We start from the raw sequence: 12,102 nt of genomic DNA, 5'->3' as shown, positions 1-12,102 counted from the left end.
AGCTGGATGCTTCACACATCACCACTGTGGACAACAGTACTGCTTGCCCTGAATCATGACCACATTTTCTCCTGGTTATTATATTTTACATTCAGTAATTCCCCTTAGGGAACTGAGCACACACGTTGGCCTAAATTTTGGGGATGGCGGTGTTTCCCTTCCTGGCATCTGAAGAGATGGCAGGGAGCCAATTCTGAACGCCATTCAGCCATAAAAGCCCGCCGACAGGTTTTTTCTAGCTCGCACTCCTTTCCACTTGGCCAGATTTCTGTTTCCCTGCAAAGGGTTTATCTTAAAGTCAAACCACCACACCCAGAACGACGTGTTGTGCTCTAATTACTCGCTCTATTTCAGAACTAAAAATGGTTTCGACTGCATTTATCTTTGGTGCTAACCATCAAATCAAAATAAAACTGAAAGGAATTTTCAAGGCTATTTTTGGAAGAACTGTTCCTGCCAACAGTGATGTCAGAGGTTGGAACCACCTCTGATCCCCAGAAGCTGTAAATTCATTCATGAAAATTTCTTCTGTTTGGTGTTTTCCATGTATGAAGCCTTTATACCAAGAGAGTTTGATTAAACAGAGAGGGGGAAACTGCTTTCACCAGCAGGGGCTCACTTACCAGAGAGCACAGATGTAAGATGTTTGGGGAAAGCACAGGATGGAAATGAGGAAAAAAATTGGACACATGAATGCACTCTCTGAAAACTTGGCCAAAGCAGGTTCAAAGGTAACCCTCGAAGTTAATTGGGTATATACTTGACAAGGAAGAACTTGTAGGGTTATAGGAAAAGTGTAGAGAAATGGGATTAACTAAACATTCACTTCAAAGAACAGGATTGAACATGATGGGCCAAATGGCCTATTTCAGTACCGTATGAATCCAAGTGCCACTACACTACTGCTGTGGACTGCAGGAAGATAGCGATGGATGGCCAGGTGAACAGAAATGTGGCAAATGTAATTCAGCCCACAGAAATGCGAGATGATGGATTAGGGGAGATCAAACAAGGCAAGGGGCTACACAATAAATGGGAGGATACCGAGAGGTATAGAGGAACTGAGGGACCTGGAGTGAATATCTACAGATCCCCTGAAGATAGGGTGACCCACTGATAAGGTCGTTAACAAGGCATAAGGAGTCCTTTCATTTTTTAGTCAAGGTACGTGAACGCATTGTAGAGAGTGCAGGAGAAGTTTACAAGGATAGTCCCAGGGATGAGAAACTTCAGTTATGAGATAGATTGAAGAGGTTGGGACTGTTCTCCTTGGAGAGGAGAAGGCCGTAAAGAGAGTTGACTGTTAAAATCATGAGGGGCTGGACAGAGTAGATGAGGAGAAATTGTTCCCGCTCGTAAAAGGATTGAGAATGATCAAAGGGGCACAGATTTAAAGTGATTTGCGAAAGAAGCAAATGTGATGTGAGAAAGAAACTTTTTCACACAGCGAGTGGTTTGAATCTGGAACACACTGCCTGAGAATTTGGTGGAGGCAGGTTTAATTGAGGCATTCAAGAGGGCATCAGGTGATTATTTGAATAGAAACAATGGGCAGGGTTACAGAGAAAGGCAGGAGAATGGCACACAGTCATAATGCTCATTTGGAGAGCTAGTGTAGACACAGTGGGCTGAATGGCCTCCTCTGCACTGTAACAATTCTGTGATTCTGTATAGAATATGAGAGCAGGGAGGTTATGCTGGAACTATACAAAACATTAGTTAGGCCACAGCTCGAGTGCTGTGTGCAGTTACGGTCATTTCATGACAGCAAGGGTATAATTGTATTAGAGAAGGTATAGAGGGGATTTCCGACAGGTCTGGAAATTTGAAGCCATGGAGAAACGTTGGATAGGCTGGGTTTGTTTTCCTTGGACTAGAGGAGGCTAAGGGGAGATTTGACTGAGATGTACAAAATTGTGAGGAGCCTGGAGAGAGTGGATGGGAAGTGCCTGAAACTTCAACAGGGCCATCAGTGGCCAGGGGCAGGAGAAGTAAATTTAAGAAGTGATTGGTAGAAGGATTAGAGGGGAGATGAGGGGGATCCTTTTTCACTCAGAGGGTAGTGGAGGCAGGAACCCTCAACTCGTTTATAAGGTGTCTGGGTGTGAACCTCAAGTGTTGTAACCTTGCCGGGCTACGGATCAAATGCTCAAAAGTATGACTAAGCTAGGTAGCTCTCTTCTCGGCTGGTGCAGACACGATGGATCAAGTGGCCTCTTCCTGTGCCGTGAACCTGCCGTGATTTTTTTTGATACAGAGAGACCAAATATTTGTTATTTTCAAATGGTCTTGCAGTAAAAGTTAAGAATATTAATCAGGTCAAACTTTGCTTATGAGGTATCTCATTATTTCACAACACAGAATACATTATGCACAGTGGTTCGCACTGCTGCCTCAGAGTACCAGGGACTCGGGTTCGATTCTGACGTTGGGCGACTGTCTGTGTGGAGTTTGCATGTTCTCCCAGTGTTGTGTGGGTTTCCTCCAGGGGCTTCAGTTTCCTCCCACAGTCCAAAGATGCGCAGGTTAGATGGATTGGCCATGCTAAAATTGCTCCTCAGTGTCCAAAGATTGGTTGGGGTAATGGGGATAGGGCCGGGGATTGGGCCTGCGTACAAGTGTGCTCATTTGAAGAGTCGGTGCAGACTTGATGGGCTGAATGGCCTCCTTCTGCACTGTAGGGATTCTATGATTATACAGTGGATCCATTTCCTGCAAAGCTAACCCATCTGCTACTGATATAACTAATATAGATTCCTTCCCAAACCATGTCGTGGGATGCTGAACCTGCAACACATTCTCCCTGGTTGGGAATGAAAAGAGAATTTGACGAGATCTTAACTAGTAAACAGGAAGGGCTATGTAGTCTAGTCTACCTTAATTGGCCCTGAGCCCTATGTGCAAAGTATGTGGTTACTGGTGCTGAAGGTTCCCAGTTAGATATTTTCCTCTTAGAATTCAGAAGAAACAATTTCATAACTGGGTGTCACCTGACTGGCGCCTTGCTGCATGCGGGAGCCCGTAAATTGGATGTTTCCACCCACGGGTGTCAAAATATAAAATCGAGCAATCAAACTGAATGCATTATAGCGCTCACTAAATTTGCTGCATGTTAAGTATGTATTTCTAAGAGAAATTATAAGGTCCTAAGTATATGGACACAAGTCTTGTATTTCCTTTAAGGTTAAGGGGATTTTTCTGGATTGATGAGGAGGTACTGCCTATTTGAGGAACAGTCATGGCTATGCTGTACTGCCTATGAGGTACTGCCTATTTCAGGAACAGTCATGGCTATGCTGTACTGCCTATGAGGTACTGCCTATTTCAGGAACAGTCATGGCTATGCTGTACTGCCTATTTGAGGAACAGTCATGGCTATGCTGTACTGCCTATGAGGTACTGCCTATTTGAGGAACAGTCATGGCTATGCTGTACTGCCTATGAGGTACTGCCTATTTCAGGAACAGTCATGGCTATGCTGTACTGCCTATGAGGTACTGCCTATTTCAGGAACAGCCATGGCTATGCTGTACTGCCTATGAGGTACTGCCTATTTCAGGAACAGTCATGGCTATGCTGTACTGCCTATTTGAGGAACAGTCATGGCTATGCTGTATAAAAGTGCAACAGTGGTGTTTTTATACCAGATTCTCCCTTTCGTTAGTGGATTACACCAACTGCATTTGGGAATTCTGTCATGGGGTTGAAGAGTTATTTAAAGTGTCAAGGTTGAGTTATCTTCATTCTAATTAGTTAGTATCCATCTCTGCTGGATCCTGCCGCAGTGACATATGGACTTCTCATTGGTGGAAAGGCATTGTAGCCTTCGCCGGCATCCACACAGGCACACTTCTAAGTAGGTGACACCACACTGTGATCAGGAACTCTGGCCAACTAAAGCTCATCATTTTCTGCCCTGGCTGAGGTTGACCAACTCGGTACATAAACTCAGTGGCCCAAATTTGACAGCAAAATGATACCAGGATATTTATGAACAGCAAATGTGAATAAGGACTACATTGAGATGAACGGTTCATGTTCATTTAGCTGCTGGATTTAATTCCTGTCTGGTCCACTTGACTTACCCATATAGCAAGAAGAGCGAGAGGACTGCTGGGAAGTTGGTGGGTGATGTGTAGGCTGGCAGATCAAAGACGAAGAGTATGATGATGCAGCAGGTCGCTGGTACCAAATAATTCAGCTGGAAATACAGAAACAGAGGGCTGTTTAGCTCAGTCGGCTGGACAGCCAGTTCATAATGCAGAGCAAGGCCAACAGCGCAGGTTCAATTCCCGCACCGGCTGAGGTTATTCATGAAGGCCCGACTTCTCGATCTTGGCCCCCTCACCTGAGGTGATGCTGAGTTTAAATATCACCAATCAGCTCTCCCCCTCAAAAGGGGGCAGCACGGTGGCACAGTAGGTTAGCCCTGCTGCCTCATGGCGCCGAGGTCCCAGGTTCGATCCTGGCCCTGGGTCACTGTCTGTGTGGAATTTGCACATTCTCCCCATGTCTGTGTGGGTTTCGTCCCCACAACCCAAAGATGTGCAGGTTAGGTGGATTGGCCACGCTAAAGTGTCCCTTAATTGGAACAAAATGAATTGGGTACTCTAAATGTATTTTTTTTTAAAGTCGGGAAGCAGCCTGTGGTCATCTGGGACTACAGTGACTATAATTTACTTTTACATTCATGTAATCATAGGAGAAGCAAAAAACAGAATCTCTGCTGCAATAGAAACGGTAAATTTAGTAAACCTAATGAAGAATGGGATTCAAATTCTAGAATCAGTAGTGCAGCTTAGGAGCAACCACGACACTGCGAAATATTAACTTCATGTTTTATGCCACTGATGCTTTTAATAGTGAAAAGTGATCGTACGGTCAATGTCGAAATTGCTGAAATCAAAATTGCAAAATTTATTCTCACCATGTCCCAGACGTAGTTGGCCAGCCAGTAGATCACAGGGTCACAGCCACTAACAAACTGCAGGTGTTTCGCTTTGGTCGATTTCTCCGCCACCAGGAAGACCACAAAGCTGGCTGGGACGAAGGACATGGCCACGATGATGAAGATGGCAATGACCACATCTGTGCCCTGCAGACTGAGTACAATTCAAGAAAGGAACTGAGAATTTCGGAAATCTAGCCACCAGCAAGTGATTCCACCACAGGTTAACAATGCATCTTCGGACAGCACGGTGGCGCAGTGGACTCGCCCTGCTGCCTCACGGCGCCAAGATTCCAGGTTTGATCCCGGCTCTGGGTCACTGTCAATGTGAAGTTTGCACATTCTCCTCGTGTTTGCGTGGGTTTCGCCCCCACAACCCAAAGATGTGCAGGCTAGGTGGATTGGCCACACTAAATTACCCATTAATTGGGGAAAAAAATGAATTGGGTACTCTAAATTCAAATAATAACAATATCGCTTATTGTCACAAGTAGGCTTCAATGAAGTTACTGTGAAAATCCCCTAGTCGCCACATTCCAGCGCCTGTTCGGGAAGGCCAGTACGGGAATTGAACCCGCGCTGCTATCTTGCTCTGCATTACAAGCCAACTATTTAGCCCTCTGTGCTAAACCAGCCCCTTCGAGCTAGGCTAGTGGGGAAAACAAGAACAGCCAAGAGTACTTTGCTACAATGGACGGCATGGTAGCACAGTGGCTAGCACTGTTGTTTCACAGCGCAAGGGACCCGGGTTTGATTCCCGGCTTGGGTCACTGTCTGTGCGGAGTCTGCACGTTCTCCCTGTGTCTGCGTGGGTTTCCACCCACAAGTCCCGAAAGACTTGCTTGCTAGGTGAATGGACATTCTGAATTCTCTCTCTGTGTACAGGCGCCGGAGTGTGTCGGCTAGGGGATTTTCACAGTAACTTCATTGCAGGACAATGTAAGCCTACTTGCGGCACTAATAAAGATAATTATTATTATTTAGATTATTTTTTGCATTTTTAATAAGTAAAAAGATTGGTCCATTTCAGGGAGGTTTCCTCATGTGAAATCAAAGCATCATGAGCTTAAGCTAAGCAGGAGAAAAATATACAGAACTTTGTCTTCTGTACAATTAAGACATTTGTTTCCATTCTCTCCGGCTTCCCTTGGTGGGGGTGAGGCTGACGTACATTGTTCTCCAACAATTTTGAAAAGTGGATGGGTGATTAGCTTTCAAATTCACGCAATGCACTGCTCATCATAACAGGTCGGGGTTTAAAAGTCAGGCACAAATGCGTATTAAGTGTTTTCAACTTTTCCCTATAGTGCAAAACATAGAACAAATATTCACATGCTCCAGGCTACCCACGATCCTAACTTCTAAACGACATTGCCAACTATGGAAAACTTTACCATCAATGCATAATTCCTTTTTCTCTTAACATAAAGCAAGAGTAATTATGTCGGAAGAAATTAACTTAGAAAAGAAATGTTGGAGATAGGATGCTGAAGGCACATGGTCATTTAACACACATAGATTGAAATTTGTTCATCTCACAAACGTCTTGGGAAGCCCCTGTGGACACTCCAAGCGTTTGAAAAGCTGTAGCATTAGTAATTTTTCACCGTGTGATAGTCAAGACATACTCTGTGTTGTTACAACTTCGACCACTAAAATAGTTTAACTGCATCTACTCCCTCTTGTGGCCAACGATTTTAATTTTAATTTTCAACTATCAACAGGCACTGACTGCATGGGAGAAAACCTGTGACCTGCAATTCTGTAGCACAGTGTATCGAAGTGCTAAGACTCTGCGACATTGTCCATTGAGGCACGATGGATTCAAGCATTCGGTTGCCTTGCAAGGCTCATTATTAAACTGGCCAAAAGACAAGGGAGATGGTATTAGTTGAATGAGTGAGATAGTCAAACAAATGTACATTCCTCCTCCTCCACGATGCCAGGTAACATGCCCTCAGATGGCAACCATAGACTTCCATTTATTGTTCCATAATTACGCCTGGCAAAGCACTGCAGTGGTTTTTCGTTGCCTTCTGCAGTATGGCTGGCCAGAAAACTCTTCTGATCTTATCAATTGCCATCAGGTATATTGGAAGAATTCACAGGCTGATATTCAACCTGTTTGGCTGTGTTATGAATGCACCATCCACAGCCATCAAGTCCTGAAGTGGGACTTGAACCTGGAGCTTCCAGCCCAGAGGTTGGGCCATGACCAGTTCATGCATATTACAGAAAACAATATAAAGGAATACTGATGGGAACACCTGTAATGAAGAATTAAATAGTAAATGCAATGTCGACTACTATTCTTACAGGTAATCGAGGGACAAGCTGGCACTGGTCTTGTTCATCGGATGGTTTGTCACTGTGATTCCTACAAGACAAAAGTAGCACAATGATTAACAACACCACTAGAAAGCATATGGAATGCTTGCCTTCATTAGATGGGGCATCGAGTAGAAAGACAGGCAAGTCATGCTACAGTTGTATAGAACTTTGGTAGGGCGCACTTGGAATATTGCGCACAATTCTGGTAGCCACGCTACCAGAGAGATATGGAGGCTTTGGAGAGGGTGCAGAGGAGGTTTACCAGGATGTTGACTGGTCTGGAGGGTGCTAGCTATGTGGAGAGGCTGAGTAGACTAGGACTGTTTTCATCAGAACGATGGAGGTTGAGGGGTGACCTGACCTCAAGATTATGAGGGGTATGGATAGAGTGGATGGGCAGGCACTCTTTCCCAGGGTGGAGGGGTCAGTCACCAGGGGGCATAGGTTTAAGGTCTGTGGAACAAGGTTCAGAGAAGATGTGTAAGGCAGGTTTTTTATGCAGAGGGAGGTGAGTGCCTGAAACGCGTTGCCAGGGGAGGTTGTGGAAACAGATACATTAACGGCATTCACAAGGAATCTTGACAAATACATGGATAGCTTGGATATAGAGGGATACGGTACAAGCAAGTGCTGAAGGTTTTGGCCAAAGTTGGTATCATGACCGGTACAGGCTTGAAGGGTCAAAGGGCCTGTTACTGTGCTGTATTGTTCTTTGTTCAAAACATTCTGAAACTACAGAGGGTATGTTGTGCTCACGCAACACTGGAGTTACAAATTTGTGATCATTTCAATTCAGTAGCAGTGATTCGAGGTATTTCTGTTACGAGTAGAACAAAGATTTGCTTTAATTTGGCGTCTTTCACAAGGATGTCCAAAATGCTTTCCAACCTAATCGAGTATTTTTGAAATGTAGTTATTATTATAAAATAGGAAACATGGCACCAACTCTGGCACAGCAAGCTCCCACATAATACTCTGTTTTTCATGAATTTGATCAAGATATTAATAGACAGATGTTGCAAACAATAGAGAACATCACTGAGTCCATGACCGATAAAATTCCAACCTGTACATTTAATGAAATAATTACTAGAGAGAAAGAAATTGTATTTACAAAACACCTTTTATTAGAACAATTAGAACAGTACAGCACAGAACAGGCCCTTCGGCCCTCAATGTTGTGCCGAGCAATGATCACCCTACTCAAGCCCACGTATCCACCCTATACCAGTAACCCAACAACCCCCATTAACATTATTTTTTAGGACACTAAGGGCAATTTAGCCTGGCCAATCCACCTAACCCGCACATCTTTGGACTGTGGGAGGAAACCGGAGCACCCGGAGGAAACCCACACACACACGGGGAGGACGTGCAGACTCCGCACAGACAGTGCCCCAGCCGGGAATCGAACCTGGGACCCTGGAGCTGTGAAGCATTGATGCTAACCACCATGCTACCGTGCTGCCCTTAGGCTATCCCAAGCAATTCATTGCCAATGTGCTATAGACTCATAGGCTCTGTACAGTGCAGAAGGAGGCCATTCCGCCCATCAAGTCTGTACCAACCCTCAGAAAGGGCACCCTACCTAGGCCCCCCACCCTCCCCCACCCTATCCCTGTAACCCAACTTAACCTTTTTTGGACACTAAGGGCAATTTTTAGCATGGCCAATCCACCTGACCTGCACATTTTGGATTGTGGGAGGAACCCAGAGAAAAACCACGCAGACACGGGGAGAAAGTGCACACAGTCACCCTAGACCAGATTTGAACCTGGGTCCCTGGTGCTGTGAGGTAGCAGTGTTAGCCACTCACTGTGTCACCGTGCTGCCCAATAATGGAAAGGTAGTCACTGTTGTAATAAAGGAAAACACAGCAGCCACTTTTCACACTGTAAGGACCTACAAGCAGCACGAGATAAATGACCTGCTAATCTGTTTTACTAATGTTGGTTGTGGGATAAATATTGCCCAGGAATAATCGATTCAATTACTTCTGAAGTAAAGTCAAATGGGGGTGGCATGGTGGCAGAGTGGTTAGCACTGCTGCCTCACAGCGCCAGGGACCCTGGTTTCAATTCCGGCCTCGGGTGACTGGCTCTATGGAGTTTACACGTTCTCCCATGTCTGTTTTGTTTTCTCTGGGTGCTCCGGTTTCCTCCCACAGGCCAAAGATGTGCAGATTAGGTGGATTGGCCGTACTAAATTGTCACTTAGTTTGCCTGTATGTGAGTGTTGCTATACTTGACGTGGTGTAATGCCCCTCAAACTCTAAGTCTCTGGCGACAGATGAGCAACCTGTTCCAGGAACAATTAGCTACAGTAACAGATGAAAGTCTGACATGTAATATATATCTCAGCCCATTCCTTTGCTGCCATGTTCAACATCTCTACCTAAGGACTGTCAACACCAGGGCATCATGAGAGCGATTGGATTATAAGCGGAACATGCTTTTATGTAGAAATGTATACGCTTATACAACTGGAAGCGGCAGGCTATACGCCAGTGCTTAAAAAGCCCAGAACTATTCCACAGCGCTCCCAAAGCTCAGCTCCATCACCCATAGCCACCTCCCAATGCTTAACAATGTTCAAACCCAACCCCTGGACCAGTGCTGTCAAAGCTCAAGACCAGCCCACCATCATATCTCAGTGCTGATCAAGCCCAAGATCACATCCAGGTTCATCTCTCAGTGGAATCATTGACAGAATTTTAATAAAAATGATATTTGACTTATTCAATCATTGTAAATCAATGCAGCTATTCTGTGACTCGATGTCAACAATTCTACAAAGGGGGAAACCCAACCCAAACTAGGAGGAACAACGCTTTATATTACGATTATGCGCGTTACAGCCTGGACTCAACATTAAGTTCAAAATTTAGACTGGGCACTTTCCCCACCATCTTGACCCTTTTTTGCTTTTTGTTTCCTTGCTTTGTCCCAATGCCAACCTGCACAGGGCCATCTGTCACTTATTCTTCAGTTTTACTTTCACTGACCACTAAGCTTTGTTCGCCTATTAACACGTTCGGCTATTTTACCTTCATGCCACTATCAACACCTTGTTTAATCCTAAATGCTACCATTAACATTCCACTTGTCTTGTGTCCATGACATCTGTGTCAATCTCTCTTTAGCTCTGATTTATCCCACACCTCCTATTCTGCCTGACCTCCTCCACCCCCCAGCCCCCCCACTATATTATCCACTACATCTCTACCCCTCTTCCATTCTGAAGAGTCATAAAGACTCAAAATGCTAACTATTTCTCTCTCTGCACATGCTGTCAGACCTGCTGAGTTTATCCAGCATTTTCTGATTTTACTTCAGGATGACAGTAGTTAGCACTATTGCCTCACAGCTCTAGGGTCCCAGGTTCAATCCCGGCCTCGGGTAACTGTCTGTGTGGAGTTTGCGTGGGTTTTCTCCGGGTGCTCCGGTTTCCTCCCACAGTCCGAAGATGTGCAGGTTAGGTGGATTGGCCATGATCAATTGCCGCTTAGCGTCCAAAAAGGTTAGGTGGGGCTACTGGGTTACGGTGATAGTGGGCTTAAGTAGGGTGCTCTTTCCAAGGGCCGGTGGAGACTTGATTAACCGAACGGCCTCCTTCTGCACTATAAATTCTATGATTCTGTGAGAGCGATTGGATTATATGCCGAACATGCTTTTATTTAGAAATATATATACGCATGGAAGGATATATTTGCTGCTTGTTTTCACTTGTGTGAAACAAGAATGGTTCATTGCTTTACTCCTATAGATGGCACTGTTATGTTAGTTTTCAGCAGCAGAATGTGGCATCATTGAGAATGTGAATGCTTTTGTTTTTGAAACAGCACAAAGTTGTGTAAATCCTTATAAATCACTCTGTATACAATAGACCTGTATGATATATAAATGTGGACATTGACTAAACAGGTTGGGAAAAGGTCCAACTGCTGCGAGAAATACAGGGTGGAAGAAAACACAGTGGGTCATATGGAGCTTGGTGAAAACAGTCAATAGCAGCAGTGGGCATTAAACAGAGGCTCAACCTCTGGCTGATGTTCTACAGTTCCTACGTTATAACAATTGCTACCCCTCATAAAAGTAAGTAATTGTTTGGAATGTGTTTTCTGATAAATGGAAGTCTTTCTCTTATCTTTTCCACAGCCACACAAGATAAGAAAGTTTCTTCTTACAGATTCACGACACAGAATCAGTTTTTCGTGGTTAAAATTAAAACACCACATTGCTGCGATTGATGTTGCTGCTGCCAATGGTTCCTGGTTAACGGAGTTAGGATATTCATGAATAAACCCCGTAAGATAGATTTCTTTTTTCCTCTGGTGCAGTACATGAGGTGGCCAGGTGGCACAATGCATGGTGGCACTGCTGCCTCACAGTGCCAGGGACCCGGGTTCAATTCCAGCCTTGGGTGACTGTCCGTGTGGAGTTTGCACATGTTTCTCACGTCTGCGGGTGCTCTGGTTTCCTCCCACAGTCCAAAGATGTGTAGGTTAGGTGGACTGGCCATGCTAAATTGCCTCATAGTGTCCCGGGATGTGCAGGTTAGGTTATGGGGATAGGGCAGGCTGAGCGGGGCAAGTGGGCCTAGGTAGGATGCACTTTCGGAGAATCGATGCAAACCTGATGGGCCAAATGGCCTCCTTCTGCTCTGCAGGGATTCCATGAGGATTCTAGTTAATCATTACTCTGCATTCAATTGACTTAACTTAGAGCCAGCAAGGCTCTCCGAATATTAGTTTTTTAAAACTGGTGCATGGTTAGTTGCACAGCTGACCAGAGCTCCCACTCTGTAACTCCTGGTAAATCAAA

At 44.9% G+C, this 12,102-nt stretch overlaps 1 protein-coding gene across 3 annotated transcripts in view; it reads right to left on the bottom strand.

The window, feature by feature from the left end:
• Positions 1-12,102, bottom strand: part of abca2 (ATP-binding cassette, sub-family A (ABC1), member 2) — a 577,021-nt gene that overhangs the window by 63,950 nt on the left and 500,969 nt on the right. For all 3 annotated transcript variants that reach the window (XM_038782183.1, XM_038782184.1, XM_038782185.1), the window contains 3 exons: positions 7,265-7,325; positions 4,928-5,102; positions 4,086-4,201 (listed from right to left, as the gene is read on the bottom strand). In XM_038782183.1, coding sequence (XP_038638111.1) covers positions 4,086-4,201; positions 4,928-5,102; positions 7,265-7,325 — 352 coding nt within the window. The remainder of the gene's footprint in view (positions 1-4,085; positions 4,202-4,927; positions 5,103-7,264; positions 7,326-12,102) is intronic.

The sequence above is a fragment of the Scyliorhinus canicula genome, chromosome 21, assembly GCF_902713615.1.
Source record: "Scyliorhinus canicula chromosome 21, sScyCan1.1, whole genome shotgun sequence".
Classification (NCBI taxonomy): domain Eukaryota; kingdom Metazoa; phylum Chordata; class Chondrichthyes; order Carcharhiniformes; family Scyliorhinidae; genus Scyliorhinus; species Scyliorhinus canicula.
This window is presented reverse-complemented; position numbering and strand designations above follow the sequence as displayed.